Genomic DNA, 21049 nt, shown 5'->3' on the forward strand with positions numbered 1-21049 from the left:
TTTGAATAGTTCCCAGAATGTGAAGAGTAAAAGTACAGGGCTTTTCTGAAGATATCTGCAGTCAGGAACTCAGTAAAAAATACATCACTTTGTTACACAGAAGTAGGCACTTGTTGTCTGTCTTGTGCAGGAAATCATTTTACATTTCATTTCATTTACATGTCATTTGTTAGTGTAGAGGAATCATGTAATGACTACCTCAGATCAGAAAAAGTGGCAATTGTGATAGTTATCTTTGTATGACCCTGAGAACAATAAAACCCAATAATGATACTTCACCTTATGAAATGTATCCCTGATTGTTGCAACACAATCCCACAAAGTGGGACAGTAAAGTTGCAATGTATTCCTTTCACAGCATCTTCAGACATTAAGTTATGAAATGTTGCATGTGTATGCTTGTGTTGATCCAAAGTCTCACTGTACTTGTCAGCATTAATGGATCATCACAGAATTGACAATGACTTTTGACCCCAGACCATGACAGACCCTGACTACTGGATGAAAATCCCATCATTTTCTCATGGAGCCCTCAAGTTGCTCCTGCGTTTTGAACGGCAGCCATACCGACTTCACAAGACGGCCGTAAGAAACTACTGTTCCCTCCACGAATGTCTAGCTTTGATGGGTCGAGTTGCAGCAAGAAAGCCATTGCTGAGACTTCAGAAAAAGAAAAAGAGGCTTGGCTGGGCCATGAAACACCGCCGGTGGACTACTGAAGACTGGAAGGTGTTATGGACTGATCAAACCTGCAACTCAAAGTCTTCTCTTCACAGTTGAAACTGAGACTTGCTTACTACAACCACTATTGAGCTGTGCTTGAAGCTGTTGTCCTGTGAGTCACCTATCACACAAGCTGTTGACTCTCAGAAACTTATCTGCTGATTCTGTTGTGTCTTTGGGTCTGCCAGACCTCTTCCTGTCAGCATTTCCCCCAGTTTCTGAGTGCCTTTGGATGGTGAAGGAAACTGGACGTACTGACACCTTGACTTTCTTGGCAATTTCTCTGTAGGAAAGACCTACATTTTTAAGTGTTTTGATGGTCTGTCTCTCTTCTATCGTTAATTGCCTTTTCCTTGCCATTTTTATAGGAACATACTACTTTCTGCAGTACAATACTGTTCAAATAATGCTCACAACGGTATGGTAATAGTGTGTTCCAGCACTACTTTTATGCAGACAGAGAGGGTTGGAAGTAATTAAGAAACATTGGGACACCTGTAGGAATTGGTAGCACCAACTTTTGAGGCTTGATCAACCTCCATTGCAGCATAACTGCTTTAAGTTGTTAACCCATTTCTTTTTCGCTGAAAAAGGCCTTTTTGTATAATTCTGAAATGTACATTATTTTTCAGTTTTGTTTAACCTTACCTTACCTTTTTTTTTTTTTTTTAACCTCTGGCAGTTCACCGCTTACCTTTGTACCATTTAAAGCTGTTCATTGGACATGAACTACTTGAATTTCAATACAAAACTGGAAAAATTGGGATGTTCTAAAACTTTTGACCAGTAGTGTACATCCAGATTCATTAAGACTTTTCACTCTGTTTGGCACCATAGAGGCTGAAATATCTACATTGTTTCCAGTTTTTTTGTGGAACAGTAAGCCCGTTTACATCCACACTAATACTCCGATCATTATCTGATTTCTGGAGTTATCAAATTATTAGTGATCATGTAAACAAGCAAATCTGAGCAGAAGACAATAACAGGAAGTCTGAGTCTACCATTACTATGTACGTACGTACTCAGAAAGAAATCCCATTATCCCCATTTCAGATCTGATTATTACAATTATCTGATTGCTCTAAGTTATAGGATTTTTATGGTCATGTAAGGAGGCTCATTGTTGCTGTCAGTCATGTTGAATAACTGGTGGTTTGCTCTTAGACCAGAGGTTGGTAACCGGTGGCTCTGGGGTTACATTGGCTCTTTTAAAGTGGCTCCATGTGGCTTTGAGAAAAAATCTACAGAAATTAATAACACTTATATCAAATTAGTAATTAGATATATTAAAATTTTATACATTCAAATGCATAAAAATAGTGGTAGTAGTAGTAGTAGTAGTAAAAGTAGACTACTTTTTATTTTATGACACTGAAGGTATTCATTTGTTTACTCCATTACAATGAAAGTATTCACATATCACTCAATTTTTGCTGCACAACACAATAGTGGCAAATGTGACCATTTTCTTTAGTGTAGTTCTGTCATTTCTTTGCAGTTCTGTAAATGCAACAAAACTTTGATTCATTGCTGACATATTCTTACCAACTAATCCTAGAGCTTCTTAAACAGTCACTGCTTGAAGCTTTACAATATAAAGAAAAACAGAACTGTCTCTCATATGTTTTAATACGAGAGACAGTTCTGTTTTTCTTTACATTGTAAAGGTTGCTGACCCCTGGATAAAACCTTCCCTGGATGCTGCTTTTATTCAGAATCAAGATTCCAGTCACCTGTTTCAAATCACATTGTTATTTCATTATTTTTATTTATTTTTAGTTACAGTCTGAATATAAGGAACGGTTTCAAGGCAACGTCCACTGAAAAACTGCACACCACACCACTGTGTTTAGTGGAAAAGACATTTATTCTATTGAGATTTGTGACCTTTAATGGCATGCTTTTTATTTAAGGGGACTGTAAAAACAAAATTAGAGGAAATACAATTAGAAAGAATGAGAGGGAAGTAGGGACAAAACCAATAAGCCAAATGACTTATTAGACACATACCAAAAACATGGTTGGGTTGGGAAACGTGGCATCAACAGCACTCACTCCAACTCTCACGTTTCTACCAAAAGCAGGTCATGCATTACTCAACCAGACCATCCAGTTGGCCATATAAGAATATTTACCAGGTAAAGTACCTAGCCCTTCCAACAGTTCAACCAAAACTGAAATCATCTTCCCTTCGTATGTGTCACTTTCTGTTTAGCGGTTCTTTTAGATGAGTCTCAGAGTGGCATCAATTTAAATGAACTGTTAAAATAAATGAAGAATCTGGTGTCAAACCGTGAACAAGCAGCACACAGATGAGCCAAACAAACTAAACTACAGCAGGTGTTCAAGCAAGAGCCTCAACGTAAAGTCCCACTGTGAACAAACAGAAGCACTCTGAGGCCTGTACGGGATTCTGTGTTATACTTTTTTGTGGTTTCATTTAAAAACCGATGAGTTAATGATCTATATGAGCGCTATCCTTGGTGGGTTGAACAAACAACTGTAGCAAAGATAATCTTAAAACCAACATCAACACTTCTTTTATATCACAGGTACTTGAGATACAGCTGTAGAAAAATTAATGTACGGTATGTACGGTGTGTAACATAATGAACCCACTCATACCAATTTGGTTATTCAGAGTAAGAATATTTCCATTTCATACATTTATTTGCAGAATATGATGACTTGTTGGCTGTTAAATTGATTATTTTGAAAATAGTTGTGGATTAAGTTCAGTAACTTTTAAGAATAAAATCCAAATTTTCTGATTTCAGCTTCATATTCTTATATTTTCTGGATTTATTCCTCCTGTATCTAAGCAAATTCAATATCCTTGAGTTGTGGACCTAACAAGACATTTGAGGATGGCATCTTGGGCTTTAGGAACATAAAAAAAAAAAAAGGTTTTCTGAAATTTAATAGACCAAACACAATTGATTGAAAAAAATAATCATCAATGAAGGTAACTGTTAGTTGCAGCCATAATGGTCAAAACAATAAAATTTTTAAAATATGCATTTCCAAACCTTGAAGAATGGAATCAAAATGAGTCATACTCTTTCCATTACTCTTTACTCTATTGTAAATCATGGAGGATTCTGTTGGTATCTGAATTGGGTTATTAAAAGTCTAGTTTTAGACCAGCTCTAAAAGGTGTCTTGAGATAATGTTTGTCACGATATGGCATTATATAAATAAAATCTGATTGGATTGCACTCTTTTTCTCAAACTATGACGCAATATTAACGTTTGAAGGTCCAATGTGTCAGATTCAGAGGGACTTAGAAGGATTTAATTACAGAAATGACACAGACTATGTTTCCATAAATGTATAATCAACAGAAAATATAAATCATCAGGTTTTCTTTACTTTCAAATGAGTTGTATGTTATATATATATATATATATATATATATATATATATATATATATATGAGGCTGCAAGTCCCCACTACAGTGGCTCTGAACAGACTTCCTCTTCTCCTTTTTTTGTTTTGTAACAGATGACATTCGTTGCTACGACACATTATTGTCACCTAGGACCTGAGTTAGTATCACCTTAGGTAAACAGCCTGGAACTGGCAAACAACACTGACTTAAGAGGATGCAAGAGCTGAAATGATTAATCAAACTGATTTTATTTTTAAAAAATTATTCAGTTACAATTTTCCTGAATCTAAGCTTAGTTTCCTTAACTTTGCTGTTAGAGCACAGCTCAGAGGAGATAAAGACAAAAACGCAGAAAATGTCTGTATTCTCACTTTTCTTCATTGGAACCATCACTAACTCCTCTGAACTTTTAAGCTTTCACACAAACATTACAAATATATTTGTTTTCATTTTTTTCAGTTGTATGTCAGTTCCAGCTTAAGTTGTTAGTAAGTTAGTAAGTTGGATCCAAATGTGTTGAAAACTGCAGGGCACATCTTGTTTGTAGACGTCATTTAACTTGTTTGTTGTTTATATATAGATATTAGTATATACTATACTATTACATATATTTTTATACTGTTGTTACTGCTGTTGTAAAAGACGTAAAAGTTGTAAGTAAATGTTTAGTTCATTCATTCTGGGCTTTTCCTTAAAGCGATATTAACTCTGAAATACTGGATATGCCTCCTATGAAATGGAAAACAGAAGAAGAAGTCAGTTGTGAGATACTGTTGGAATAAGTCAGTGTAACATGACCAGCTCTGCTTCGCTTGGTGGCTTGACATCATCCATGGTCCCCTCTTTCTATAGGGTTCAGGTGTTAAAATGGAGTGGCCTCTTCAGATTTTTCTCCAGAGCTGTATTTTTTCTGGTCTCTTATTAGATTTATTCTCAAACTGGAGCTGTGCACACAGACTAGTCAGAAGGGAGTACTGTGCAACCTGTGACCAACAGTTGTCTGATGTATTTTGTACCTTCAGGGGACATTCTAAAGACTGACAAAATAACGTCATCTAATCTTATTATCAGGTTATCTCAATGTGGGACTGGAATAGAAAAAATACCCGGACTAAACATGCTGTTAACTAAGAGCATGGAGCTCTGTAAGCTGCCCTGGGTAAACATTAATAAATAGATGTGGAGGTGGTGAACTAAAACAAATTGCATAGTGGTGTGCTACAGCAACAGCTATATATACACAGTAGTAGTAAAAAAGTCTTAGTCCACCATTAGGTTTGTTGTTTTATCAAGCTGTAATGATTGTATTTTTCAGCCTCTGTATGGAGATACAAACAGAATATAAAGGAAATATGTAAATGGCACTGAAACAATAAAGTTTCAAACCAAAGTATCCAGTATTTAGCGTGATCTCCTTCTGCACTTATGTGTTTGTCTGTATGTCGATATGAGATATACTGCCACATGTCAAAGGCTCTTTACTGTAATGCGAATAGAGGTCACACTAATTACTGACTGTTTTTTGCCTTATTTTGCTGTTTTGTTCAGATATGCAGATATTTTAATAATATGAACATATTTCCTGTACTGCATCTTAATAAAGTAACTGGAAAAAAATATATCTGCTCTTTACAATTGTCCATAAACAATATAGTTAAATGAGTCTTGTGCCCAGTGCTGCAGTTGTAGCTGTTCATGGCAATGGTGACAGGTTCTCCTCAATGTTCACGTTCTTGTGTTTGAAACAAACTGTTAGTGAAATGTAATGACAAGGATAGATTTCTTTTCCTTTTTTTTTTTTTTTGAAGAAAAGGTCCAGGAGACCTCAGATTCACCACTTAAGTGCTTTTCGACAAGGGGTTATAACAAAGAGCAGCTACTCATGGATAAAACGTTTTAAATACATTTCTACGTTATATAGGCCCAATAACAATAAAACACACAAACTACATGTTTTGTTCATAGCCATGCTTCACACCAACTGTTTTAACATCTCAAAATGAAATCACTCCAAATTTCTACCTTTAATAGGATAGTGATGTTTTACATCCTGGGCATAAAAACATATGGAGGTGCAACCTGGGAAACGTCAAACTGCAGGAAATGCAGTGACATGTCTTTTTCCCTTTTGGTTTTAAAACTCTCACTCTCTAAAACAGTTTGTGTCTTCTACATGACATAATTTGAAATTTTTCCATTACCAAGAAAAAAAAAAAACATTAGGGAAAGGATTTTTTTGTTACAGCACTTTCAATCTGACAAGACAGACATTACAGCCTTGATCATTCAGTGCCCTCTGTTGCAGGACAATTATGTTGCACAATGCCTCAGGTCCACGAGTCCTGTGTCTGACCTGTTAAGTCACATTATTACAGATAAAAAGACTTTAAGGTGAGCAGGTTTAGTTTCTGTTTTGCTCTACACTATCTGTGATATCACTCATGTCAGCAGCAATGCAGAGTCTGTGGCAATGCCTGTCCTCTGCTGATACAACAGCGCCCCTTTGTGACTAATCCTGAGTCACATCTTACCACATCCTCTGACAGTTCAACAGAGCACAACTGTGTCCGTGGCAAAAATGTGAGCTCATGCAACACCTCCTGCTGTTAACCAAACCGTACATATACATACTGACTCCACGGAGGAAAAAGGTCAAATGTTCCTCCTCCCACTCCCTCCAACTGTAAGACTGTTTCAACCTGACTCACAGTTTTCCGTTGACGCTGCTGGAAGATGTGGAGTTTTTGTTGCGGCTCAGCCAGGATGACAGGAGGCTACGGTTCCTCGTGGGCCGGGTCGCAGACTGGGCCAAGCGCACCATGCGTGGTGAGCGCCACACTTTAATGGTGGAGTCATCGCTGGCCGACAGCAGCAGTTCCTGGTCTGCAGGGCTGAAGGCCACGGAGTTCACAACGTCATCGTGGGCCAGTCGAGCCAGGCAGATGTTGTAGTGACGGTCCCAGATGTAACCATGCTTGTCCTCAGCTCCACTGCAAGAAACAAAGAGGAAGATATGTCAAAAGCACAGTTTTATAACAAGGCTGAAAAAGAACACACTCATGATGTTCTATTAGCGTAAAGCAGTAACCCACATCAAACCACAGACAAAATGTACTGACTAAGGCAACATGATTTGAAAAATTCCAAACCAATATTCAATAATATTATTCAATATATATATTCAAAATATTCCAATATATCAGATTTTCCACAACTGTTCAAAGGTCAATCATTTAATTTCAATGAACACTGTTGCGAGAAGATTAAACAGATACAAGATAAAATATGACTTTATTTTATCCCACTGTGGGGAAATTTCACAGTTAACAGCAGAAACATACAACAAGCAAGTACAGAGAAAAGACAGATAGAAAAACCACAAACAAGTGAAAAATGAAATATAAAGAGAAAAATAAGAAATTTGGTATTTATATGAATATTCACAAAAATATAGAATGAAAATAAAATTTAAATATTATTTACATTATGGGTCCACATGCACATGGTGTGTGTGTGGGGCGTTTACTGAGAACCAATGTACAGTCTGATGGCTGTTGGGAGGAATGACCGAGTATTGCTCCTTCTTGCACTGGTGCTGAAGAAGCTACAGCTTTTACATTCTCTAATTGTAGACCATTTTCATATTCACATTTTCATGTTTTTGTCATGATGTTGTCTTCTATCAAAGAAATAACTTTACAGACACAGAGGAAACACTGGGTTTGAGCAGGTTACACTAAAGGCTATTATCATGCAATTTAACCATCATGTGTCACTATAAACATTTCTGTCAATTTGGGTACATTTTTCCTCTTCATCTGAGCCATCATTTTCACCTTTGCCTATTTTCTGTCATTTACCTCCAAAGCACTGGGCTCCACAAATTAGCATTCAGGGTGTCCCTACAGTCCAGCCAAGCAGAGCTTTCAAAGCTTTTTATTCCATGTGATTCACAAGCGTAATATATACTGTGTTAAAACATCCTTGCACACATGCCCGACCACACCAGATATTCCCAAGAATGTACCATTTTACCAGGTATACCTGAAGTGTGCATACAGTAGTGTTGTGTGAATTACAGGCAAAGACAGCAAGGTTTGCTTTGGGGTTATGTGTTGTCTTTAGTTTTTGGATTCAGATAAGTGCTGTGAAACTTGTGCCTTACAGGTATATTAACATCAACATTGTATGGGGGATGAAGTCACTTAGTAAGTGCAAGTAGCACTGACAAACTGTCCATTGAGGTGTCGTGTCTTTTTTTTCCTGACCATTTATCATTTCTTCATCATGAAGTCTGATACGTCCATGTCTCCACCAGTAAAAAAAAAGAATGACTGTTGTTTTCAACAAAAAACTATATAAAGTATGAAACTGTTTTGAGCTGTTTGGAAATTTCCTGCTATTTGAAACCGCACTTCGTTTGTCAGTTACAAACAGTGGAAATACCACAAGACTTTTAACCCAAACTATAAAATAGGCTATTACAGTCTCCCACAGCGGGACTGTACACTACTAGTGATTGAGGTGGAGTCCAGTACAATCAATAAAAAACTTTCTTCAATGGCTCTCTAAAACTGCTCATTGTGTAACTTGTGCAATTCAGATTTACATCTGTCTGAAAAACACATTTCATTTCTGTCTTGTTCTTTTCATGGTAGCCAAGATATAACATATGTCTTCAGTGTTAACATTAAAAATCCAGAAAATCACTTTTAATCTTTAATTAAAATGGCTCAAAATGACCTGTAAATAGCAGTGTTTTGTGTCCTCTGATTTGATGATATTCCAGTTTGGATGTGATAATACATTGACTGTCATTGCAATGTAATCTCCAGGTTTATACTTGGCCACTTTAATGGAACACTTTCTCACAGATATAATAAAATGTTTTCAGAGAAGGTTTGTAACCCACCTGGCAACAAAGTCTCTGCTGACGTCCAGGAAGATGAAGAAGCACTCGTCATTAGGAGTGAAGGCTCGGTGGGCGCGCAGACTCCTTCTCTCCTCCCGCAAGCTCTTCAGGTCGATGACATGCAGGTCGATTTCTTCAGCGATGGGAGGCGGAGACATGGGGTCAGAGATGACGCATCCAGCTGGCCAAGCCCTGCTGTTCACATAAAGGTACCTGAGGAACGAGTGAAAACAAGTTCAGCTAGACCCATAAAGTAAGAAGACTAGATGACCCTGCTGACAAAGCATCCAACTTATACAGACTATTAAGCAATCAAAACAATACTACCTTTGACTTCTTGTAGGTCCAGGCTCTTGTTTCAGATTTAGTAAACCTTCAGATCACATTGTTTTTGAATACAGAGGTGTGTGGCCCTTCATGTAAGAATCTCTGTTTCAACTCTGTTGTCACAGTGAAACTACTGTGATGATGACCTTTTGCAACACACGGACATAAAAATGCTGACTAAAATCCTGGCTTTTTGCTAATAAGGATTCAAAAAAACTTTTCCTGAAAGACATGTAGCTGGGCTATTCTAATGTGGTAGCATGCGTTACTACTACAGTCTCTTTGCTTAACCAGGAAAAAAAAACTAACAGTTAATAGGCTGTGCACATATTTAACAACATAGAGTATTGTCAACAATACTGGAGTAACAAATACTAAGCAGGAAATAATACATAAAAAAGACAAATAAAATAAACTACTACACTGCATATCAACTGTCTTGCACTATCCAGGCAGGCAGGAGGGCAAATTTATTTTTACAGTGCTTCATGAATAAATTAAAAACAATCTTTTTAGTTAAAAAAAAGACAAAAGTATAGTCTCACGTAAAAATAATTATTTTCAATGTTATCTGCCTGTACCAACCAGTAACAGCAGTGTGCAATATAAAAACATAGCGACTGTGTGTACCCCTCTGTTTGTGTAGCTTATGTGTATAGTGCATGTGTCTGAGAGGCAAAACTCAGTGTAAAGCACACACACAGAAAGCAGGACTCTCTGGGCCTGCCTAACCATATGTCTCAAACTTGTTAAAGACTGTGGGATTTAAACAATTTAAAAGGTTTATCCACAGCCACACTGGGAAACAGGGATCTAGTTCACCTAGAAACAGCACATGCATATTGTGTGATGATAAAATCTACTGAATCTCAGGCTATGATGCAAGTAAAGATGCAAGAACTACACATCATCACTGTTCATTGTCTACTTGTGGCATAATAGTTGGAAACAATGACGCTAATGATTACTCTGTTGCCATAGTAGTATTTATGTGACAAGAAAATAAAAATAAGTCAAGGAAAAGATGGAGATTATGGACCTGCAACCCCGGGTTATAATTATGTAGCGAAAGCTTGAGGTTAGTAGTTTTAGTGACATATAGACAAATGTTGTTGATCAATAAGTAATTTCATGTTGCGTTCATATGGCTGTTAAAAGAGATGCAGGTGGTATTAACTTCAGACAGTGAGATGATCAAAATGAATTACTGATGTGTCTGAGGTGTCAGAATTTTGTCTTGTTTTGGTCATAAGACAGTAGATGGTAGGAGGCTTTATTCTTTTTTTTTTTTTTTTTTTTTAAAAACATAACCACTGTCAAACAATCAGAAAGTAACATTTTATTTATTCTCCCCACTTGCCCTCCTTATTCACTCTCTCGATCATTTAAATACCTCGCACTCCTTTGTACAGGGTGAGTCAGAAAAAACGCTCTTTCCAGTTAAAGAAATTGTACTGCTAAAACGGAAACACTGATTTTTCTTTTGACCATACAGTCATATTGATGTGGTTATTGAGCATGTCTGGTGATGTAGTCATAGATTTATTGCATTGCATAAGAGAGAGTAGGTCCATTGTTTATTGGGCACTGAAATACCTGCTAACACAATGTATACCACAGTGAACAAACTTGAAATTGACAACAATTACAGGAGTCGGGGCTTTGCTTTCACACTCAGGACATAGGCCTACATGACAGTGCCCAGGGAGTTTTCATCATGGTAAGACCACAGCGATTGCAGGTATTATTTCCTCATCGAGTTGTCTGTTTGGGTCAGGAGAGAGAGTGGCCACCTAGATCCCCGGACTTGACCCCCCTTGATTTTTTCTTGTGGGGGTATCTTAAAAACCGTGTGTATCAGACTGTTCCACAAACTCTTCAGGAACTCCAAAATAGCATCACGGCTGAAATCCAAGCCCTACGACGAACACGAATGGCGAGAAGAGCTGTGTTAGAGATGCGACAAGGAGCACAGATTTGCATCAATCTGAATGGTAGCCAAGTTGAAGGTTGTGCTGGACGACTTCGTTGAGACAAAACATTTTGATGGCGAGTAAACATGCTGTAATGGTTGACAATTTCAATTTCATTCACGGTGGCATAAACTGTGTTGGCAGATATTTCGGTGCACAATAAACAATGGACATTCTCTCTGTTATGCTATGCCATAAATCAATGATTCAATCGCCAGACATGCTCAATAACCACATCAATATGACTGTATAATCAAAAGAAAAATAAGCATTTCCATTTCAGTGGTACAATTTCTTTAAATGAAAAGAGCGTTTTTTCTGACTCACCCTGTAGTGCAGACAGGAGTTTTAACAGTTTTTTGCAAAAAAGCAAGAAATGTTGCATACTTTATTTCTAAGCACTCTGTATTTACTGTTCCTTTTATTACCTGTGGTCTGGAGAAAGGCCCATACCAATGATGTGACCATGGATATCGATAACATGGTCCAAGGAATCGAAAAACTCATCAGATCTCCGTTCCTCCCCAAGGACAGGCCCTGATGTTGTCATCTGGTCAGGTTTGATGCGCTTTATACCTGAAAATGGCACACAGATGAAGACATCAAGGAGATGTCTGACAAGACTGCTGTTCTAAATCCATGTTTTAAAAATGAATTTTACGTTGGAAAATATGTGCTCTGACATTGTTGCAGCAGTCATACCTATCTGGTGAGGGGAGTATGTAAGGCTACCGGTGGTAAACAGTAGATAAGTTTTGTCCTCTCCCTCCCCTGGCTCAGAGGGCTCAATGAGGCTGGAATCAGGGACCTTTGTATGGGCTCTCCCCATCACCTTGGCCACGTGGGTCTCTATCTGCAACTCCCTTTTCCCTACATTTTTACAACTCTGACCATAGGCCGATGGAAGAAAGACAAATGCAAAAAGGAAAGATGAAGAAATTATTATTTTCAGAAAAAGGCCAAAAAAGTGAGTAAGAGTGTCACAACTCTCACCTGCATAACTTGCTCTAGACCTGAGATTGTGGGCTGGGGGTTTCGGCCAGATGGGGGGCCATGGCACCTCGCTTCCCTCTCTTCATTGTCCTCTTCTTCATCGTCCTCCTCACTGCCAGAGGTCCCTAAATCAAAGAGGAGTGGCTGGTGGTGCTGCTGCTGACCTTTCTGCCGTAGGGCCTGGGCCTGAGACTGAGCCTCATAGTCTAACAGCAAGTCGGGGTTGTCATGACGACGGCAGTGGGCCACCATCACAGTGCGGATGGTGCTGGCATTAATATTCTGAATCTTGAAGAGGCGCTTCACCACATTGACATTCTCTGATTCAATATCCTGTCAAAGAACACAAGAAATCAAATCAAATCAAATTTTATTTATATAGCGCCAAACCATAACAAAAGTTATCTCATGACACTTTACAAATGGGGGGGGGGGTTAAATATCAAATACCACATCAGCCCAGATTTTCTGATGCAACAAGATGTTCTAAGCACTCCTGTGTAATTTTTTTGAAATTTTCATCCAAAACCCCCCCACACCCCAAAAATTACTTTTTTAACTCTGAAAATCCATGTTTTCGCAACTTTCACACCTTCTCCACTCTTTTGTCCAGTGTAATGTATAAATATGTCCATGATGGGCCATTGAATGATCTTGTAAGTGCCATATTGTATCATAAGAGTACTTTGTACTATGAAAAGTCTAATGTCATGGTCATGTTGTATGTTAAAGGTCACCAAAAATGCCTAGTTTTTTTCAAAAATGCATACCATTCCGACATTTTATCAAATATGTCCCAAATTCTCTTCCCTCTGGTTTCCTGGTGGGATCCCCCAAGGCCTTTGGTCCTTTCAAAGCCACGTTAGAGACAGGTACATATTGTTAGGGGTACATTCCATTTGAATTTGCCACCATTAGTGTGGCAGGAAACACTAGCACACATTTTGGCAGGAATCACTAACACTTCATTCATTCATTCATTTTCTGAACCTGCTTTATCCTCTCTAGGTCGCTTGGAGCCTATCCCAGCTACTTACGGGCAAAGGCGGGGTTCACCCTGGACATTTCACCAGTTCATTGCAGGGCTTACATATAGAGACAAACAGTCACTCAAATTCACACCTATGGGTGATTTAGATTAATCCATTAACCTATTAGTGCATGTGTTTGGATGGTGGGAGGTGCCAGAGTACCCGGAGAGAACCCACGCAGGCACGAGGAGAACATGCAAACTCCACACAGAAAGGTCCCACCCCCATCAACTGGTGTTGGAATCGAACCCAGGACCTTCTTGCTGTGAGGCACGAGTGCTATCCACTGCACCACCGTGTCGTCCACAACGTGACATATACATGTAAATTGCAATGTGAAACTACCGTTTGTTATTTTGACATGTCTATATGGATAATACATTGAGTAAATAGATCTGTTTAATGTGTCTTATTGAATGGAAGTTGTTTGTGGTCAATAGATGTGTTATGAGGAGAGAACCTGAGTCCAACATTTTGAAGAACGCACATTAACAGCTTAATTCCATGAAATATGCATTTTGACCATTTGGCCTATAATTTGACCTTGACACTACACCTTCTGTAGTGCAAAGCCCTCTTAAGACATGACATGTCTCACAAAAAAACATTTAAGGGCCCAGCATGAGCATATTGCTACACTGTACGTTATCAAAAGTGAAGAAGGTTTGAAAGTTGCCAAAAAACCCACAATTTCAGGGTTGAAAAAGTAATTTTCAGGGCGGGGTGGGGGTTTGGGCTTGATTTAAAATTTTTTCACATTTTTGTATTCCCAAGACATGGGAGCATTAGAAAATCTGGGCTAAAGTTGAATCTGAAAATTTTCCTGCCCCCTCCTAGCTGGTTGGAACCAGACTCTGAAGCTAATTTACAGAAACCCAACAGAACCCTCCAGGAGCAAACACTTGTGACTGGTGACAGTGGCGAGGAAAAACTTCCTTTTAACAGGCAGAAACCTCAAGCAATGTATTCATTATTAAACTCAAACTTCCACCGATTCATACTGTCCCACAGAATTGACTGTGACAAAATAAGTATAAAAAATACAACAAAACAACAAAAAAATATCAACTTTCATTTTACATGTTTATGTGGGATTTTTTTGTCTCTCAGAAACATTCTGCACTACCCGGTGTCTCACCTGGAAGGCTTTATTGAGCCACAGGACAGAACAGGACGTCATGTTGCCTATCCAGTGTAGGTTTCCAGAGATCAGGTGGGTTTCGTTCAGCCAGCAACCAAACACATCGTATGGTTTGTTCCTCACTCGGGACAACAGTGTGTAATTCTCTGAAGTGTGACAACACATAGGAAATAAGGAAACACAGTACATAGTAACAGATTAGGGATGTAAACAATTAATCGACTATCAATTAATTGTCAACAAGAATTTGAAAGAAGGCATTAATGAGTTAAAATGGCTTTAGGGTGGCTTTTTAAGGACACAGTGGAGTGAAATACCGACTGACCCGTCTGTTTGTGGGAGCAGTGCACCCCCACCTAAACACACGCACAAATGCGGGGTCGGTATTGGATCGGAGCGTTTTCCCTGGAAGTTGGTCTAGTCCACGGTTATCTGGACTCTCTGGTCAGGGAAACAGAAGTTGAAAACATCCTCCAGGCTCCTGATCCAGGCCACAGGCATGTCCCATATTATGTCCCGCGGTCCCCCCAGTGGCCACGGGAAAATAGCGGGGGGGGGCATCTTTGCTGAAATCTCGCTTCATCATGTCAGTGATGCAAAGTCAGAAATGCCCATTTCTTCTGAAGCGCTCCTCTTCAGATCCATTTAGTTTATTTTACTTCTCTGCAGAATTTATTTAGTTCTACTCCATAAATGTCATTGTCTGTACTGTACCCAATGGTATAATAAATCAGTCATTAAGGAATATGACATGCTTTTTTCATGAAGTATATAAACAATACCTAGCTTTCATTCTTTTAGATCCTATCGAAAGAGAAATTCAGGTTCTCAGGAAAATTGCCACTTATCAATTAATCGTTAATCTATCGATAAGGTCAACCAACTAATGATGAATGGATTTAATGGATTTATCGATAATTTGCATCCCTATAACAGATGTCATTTTTCTTCAATATGACAGTGCTTTAACTTGTTTTCAGTACCATACAGTATCTCCTTAAAGTAGCAGGTTGCAGCTTGTAGTGACACAAGATGAAACTGCTGTGACATAATTTACAACAAAAACAACCATGATATCATTCATATATATATATATATATATATATATATATATATATATATAGGGTGGGGAAGCAAAATTTACAATATTTTGAGGCAGGGATTGAAAGACAGTGTATGACCAATTAGTTTATTGAAAGTCATGTGAATTTATTTGCCACAAGAAAATTTACATAATAGAAAATGTTTTTATTCTATGTGTCCTCCTTCTTTCTCAATAACTGCCTTCACACGCTTCCTGAAACTTGCGCAAGTGTTCCTCAAATATTCGGGTGACAACTTCTCCCATTCTTCTTTAATAGTATCTTCCAGACTTTGTCATAATAGTTTTGCTCATAGTCATTCTCTTCTTTACATTATAAACAGTCTTTATGGACACTCCAACTATTTTTGAAATCTCCTTTGGTGTGACGAGTGCATTCAGCAAATCACACACTCTTTGATGTTTGCTTTCCTGGTTACTCATATGGGCAAAAGTTTCTGAAAAGGTATGGATAATAGTGTTAGGTATGATTATGACATCAATATATGTTTGGTTTCAAAACAATTGACGTAGTGCCTGCTGAGAAAAAACTAAATGTTCATTGTAAATTTTGCTTCCCCACCCTGTATATAGATATAGATATATAGATATATAGATATGAATGACCATCAATGTGAACTGATGAAGTGTGTTCCTACCCAGACTGATGACAGCAATCTCTCCAGATGAGGAGTGGTGTGGGCCCAGGTACACTCCAGATACAAGCAGGAGTGTGTCATCTGCATTAAACTGGGAGAACTGGGTGTAGCCCCAGTTAAACTGCCGCATGCTAGAACTGTGCACCAACGAAATGCTGCCATCTGTTCGCTCTGTGTCCCACAACTGCAAACAAAAAAAAAAAGACAAAGAGAATGAGAACGTGAGTGCTTACAGATTTAAGAAAAGAAAATGATGCATGCATGTTTAATCTGGTTTAAAGAATTTTTTTAGAATCCCTTGATAAAGGTTACTCAGGATTTCTCATAAATCAAAATGAAGTGATGAGGCTGTAAAATCCTTTCATGGTGACCCTGTAGTATCTACTTTAAAGGTGGGCTATCAGAAAAGAAGAGAAAAGAAAAGCCCTACAGTTAATTCGTAACCAATACTGAAAACAGCCACTTGTCACACTGGCTCAAGATAAGAAATAAGACCCAGAATAAAAGTAACCTGTTTAATCTTTTAATCTGTACCTTAACAGTGCAGTCTTTGGAGCAGGAGGAGAAGCGATGACCCCTGTGGGAGAAAGCCAAGTGGAGGACTTGGTCGCTGTGTTCTCTCAGCGTTTGAACCTCCACACAAGGGATACAGTCAAACAGACGCTTGAACTCCCTATACCACGAGACGGACGCTGCACAAAAATACAGCAGGAGCTAATAAACTTTTACACACTAATATCTAGAATAATGACAGTACCGAATGAAGTGCGTATGGGTTTAAAATACCTACCAGGGTGTCGGGGTACAGAGCGAGGGATGCGATAGTAGCTGTAGAACAACTCCCTCCACAGGAACTCATCTCTGGATACAGCCAACCACTGCCGGCAGGTCAGACCAGCTCTCAGCACAGCATCATGGGGCAGACGCAGGAAAATCTCCAACACCAAGCTGTCTGGCAAAAGTGAGCCACACTCCATCCTAACATCCTGCAGGACACACGAACCACAGTATTATTCAGGAAACACAAATAGTACAGAAAGGGCTCTGAAAGGGAGTGGCTTGATGCTGTAATGAGGAATGCATCTGAAGAAATAACTCGCACATAAAGAAACAGTAAGAGGAAAGATGATTTCTTTTAATGATTGCTGTGTGTATCTTAAGTAACTGCATTCTCAGGGATTATTGTCTTGTTTCCATCATTTGATTAGTACATATGTATATAGAGTTATGTCCAAAATGTTAAAGTGTATACATATGTCAATCTGGTACACCACACAAGTATTATAACTTCATAAAATTAATTCTCTTCAAATCAAAACTCTTACCAGAACTGAGCTCATGAACATCAGGGAAAGAACAACTCTGGATTTGTTTTACAACTTTCCCATGCCACCTGTGGATTTACAGGACAGTCTTGTCAAAGACGTTCTCGCCTTTATTTATTCATTTGGTCCCACCTTTATCACACCTCTGTAATGCCTCTGGAGGTAGTAACAGAGCCGTGATAAAGGTGGAATTGTGATTCCGGAACGCTATGTAAAAGGAACACCTCTCGTTCTACAACCAAGGTGTGACGTTTTGATGATGGATACTCCCAGCACGGGAGAGACAACGGGCAAATTTAGAGCCATTGGCATGATTCTGTGGCTACGTGCCCTTTTCACCTGGGGCACGAAGCCGGCCATGGCGGGCACAAAGCCAGCAGCGATGGGCATGAAGCCGGCAGTGGCAGGCACGAAGCACACGCTGTCTTTCCCGCGCTAAGGGGATTTAAAAATGAGTGCTGCATCACTGCCTTTTTGATTCCGGAACGCAGGCTCCACAGTGTAGAAGTCCAGCCTGTCTCACCTCTGTTACGCCTTTGGCTTGGCTACATAAATCAGTCAATGGTCAAAAAAAGGTGGGATCACCAGCTCACCTTTTTTCTGGGATTTCAGTGTAAAAGTGGCTAGCGAGGACAGGGAAATGTATGGAAGGTGCACTCCGCTACACTGTACATTCTAACTACAGCTGGCCTGGCCTCCAGCCATTCAGAGGAGATCGCAAAGCAGAGATGTCTGACAATAGGAAAGGTAGAAATATCTGTTACATCAACAGTAGTAGATACAGTAGCACTGTCTTCCTGTTTGACAGCAAAGCCATCCACCACTGTAGAAACTTGTAGCAAGAAGATGCATGAAGTAGTTCAGCAGGAACCCTTTGGGGGACGACCAAATTATACCGATCAATCGATAGATACACACTGCTCACAGTGATCCACTAATCACAATCGTTCCGTTCTAAATCAGTTTGCAGTTAAAGCAGACCACGCCCCTGCACAAGGAGTCAGTCGCTGGTAACAACATTGAAAACTGAGCAATGAACAAGAGAAAATCACCAGAAACGAAGCCTTGGTCCCAAAAAGAAAAGCAATGTCAGTTATCTGGAATTATTTCAGCTACAAGAAGGATGATATTGAAACACATGTTCTGTGTCGATAGTGCCTTGCACCTGTTGCCACAATGAGAGGAAACACAACTAATTTGTTTGACCATTTACGTCGGTGCCACATAGCTATTATATCTTCCTAAGTATTTTTTCATTCATTCATTCATTCATTCTCTCAACCCACTTTATCCTCACTAGGGTCACTTGGAGCCTATCCCAGCTACATAGGGGCGAAGGCGGGGTACACCCTGGACAAGTCGCCAGTTCATCGCAGGGCTGACATATAGAGACAAACAATCACTCTCACATTCACACCTATGGGCAATTTAGATTAACCAATTAACCTATTAGTGCATGTCTTTGGATGGTGGGAGGAAGCCGGAGTACCCGGAGAGAACCCATGCAGACACGGGGAGAACATGCAAACTCCACACAGAAAGGTCCCACCCCCCGTCGACTGGTGTTGGAATCGAACCCAGGACCTTCTTGCTGTTAGGCACAAGTGCTAACCACTGCACCACCGTGTCGCCCATATTTTCATATATTGCAGGGTTTAAAAAAATCGCAATGTCAGTTTTTTCCAATATCGTGCAGCCCTAATAGATAGATAGATAGATAGATAGATAGATAGATAGATAGATAGATAGATAGATAGAGGTTTAGCAATGCATTGAGAGGTGCTAAATATCTGTACTCAATGATCTCAAGAAACATAAATGACAACACAGCAGAGAGACAACCAACTATAAGAAAAACCCTCCCACTTCTGTGTATCACACAAAATGGGTCCATCCTGACACCTACAGGACTGATTCCCCTCCTGACCCCTCCCCCATCTCAGCAGAGATCCATGCCTCACCACAACTAGTCATCTTTTGGGGAGGAAAACTCCTGCAATGCAGCTAGACCAGACTCTATCCCTCTCTCCACTCTGAAGCACATTTCTGTCCATCTGTCTCTGGTTTTCACAGACATTTTAACTCCTCACTGAGGATGTTAAACTGGGTTAGGATTGGGTTAGGGGTTAGGGTTACTTCTCTAGTCTGCATTGAGAACTCCACCAACATAAACAGGATCCTGTAAGTGGATTTCAGTTCCACCTTTAACACCATCATCCCACTTGCTGCAGGACAAGCCCCCTGGATCTCCCAGCCTCATACCCCTTTCAGTCCTGTATGGCTCCCGAGTCCACACTGTCAAGTCTTTAAGCTTCCTGGGACTCATCTTCACAAATGGGAGCTGAATAGCAGACATGATATCATAACAAAGAAAAAAAAAAAAACTGAGTTCTAAATCAAGACTTGACATTGTTTGATGAGCTTGACACAATGTTTTGGACTGAGGTGTCAAAAAACTGGTCATTTCCTAATGGTTTTTAACAGTTTTGACCACTGCAGCTGTGTCTCTGATGTTTTCTAAAGCTGCAGTGACTGGGCACTTTGAGTATATATATGAGGATATAATATAAAATCAGATCAGCACATGCTATCCTTGTGACAATACTAGCAAATTTTAGGTTCATGACAGGATTCCAGCCACCAATATACATAAAACAATACAACTAATAACAGCCTGCATGTAATATTTTGACACGTTAAGGATGTTTTTTCCAGTGACATCAATTTGTGTGCCTGTCTGTGTTTCAAGGAGCTACGACCTTAAACTCTGTTATCTGTGACAATTAAATCCGACTTCATTATTTATGATAAACTCAAGACGAATTGCTTTTTACCGTGGCATTGTTTACACATACAGTTAACACATGAACTATAATCGCACGACAGCAACCGAAGCAACTTCGACCAGTTGTATGAAGCTCAACTAAACCGTCAAGTCAACCTAGTCGAGACGGAAATGTTGAAGCTGTGCGTAAAACTCAAAGCGTTTGTAACTGTGTCTACAATAAACACGCCACGTCTAATTGCACTACAGCACGCAGTCATTAGCTAAAGCTACCATACCCTTTGAATATATGCATAAATTGTTAATCAAATCATGATATGACATGAGTTTTTTTTTTTTTTTACAGATGTGCTTGCTAAATATGTCTAGCTGTTAAGCTAAGATGGCTAGCTAATTTGTCAGTTCGCTGCTAGCTGAAATTTGTTTTCAACTTTTAGCCTCCTTTGTCTACATATAACTTTGACGACATGTCGATTCTTTCAATAAATGAATGCTGTCATTGCATGAATGAATAATTGTACGTGTGTTACAAAGTTGCTGATATAAACTGTTGCTCACCTGCTGGATCAAAGTATATGGGAAGAAACCATCAAACGGCTAGCCAAAGCTAGCGGCTACCGTCAGAAAAATGACAACAATCCTCCAGCAGCCGTAAATCGGCCAGACGCTAAAAACAGCACACAGAATTATCGCTGCTACATCC

General features: G+C 39.3%; 1 protein-coding gene across 1 annotated transcript; it reads right to left on the reverse strand.

Moving 5' to 3' along the window:
• Positions 1 to 2574: 2574 nt before the first annotated feature.
• On the reverse strand, positions 2575 to 21009 carry fbxw5 (F-box and WD repeat domain containing 5). Its single transcript, XM_030149780.1, has 10 exons — positions 20905 to 21009; positions 17027 to 17222; positions 16771 to 16928; positions 16237 to 16420; positions 14494 to 14642; positions 12325 to 12657; positions 12034 to 12217; positions 11760 to 11907; positions 9032 to 9244; positions 2575 to 7109 (listed from the first exon to the last, which is right to left on the reverse strand). Exons 2-10 carry the CDS (start codon positions 17211 to 17213, stop codon positions 6824 to 6826), a joined length of 1842 nt encoding a protein of 613 aa, XP_030005640.1. The 5' UTR covers positions 17214 to 17222; positions 20905 to 21009; the 3' UTR covers positions 2575 to 6823.
• Positions 21010 to 21049: the final 40 nt, after the last annotated feature.

Source organism: Sphaeramia orbicularis, chromosome 12, assembly GCF_902148855.1.
Source record: "Sphaeramia orbicularis chromosome 12, fSphaOr1.1, whole genome shotgun sequence".
Lineage (NCBI taxonomy): Eukaryota > Metazoa > Chordata > Actinopteri > Kurtiformes > Apogonidae > Sphaeramia > Sphaeramia orbicularis.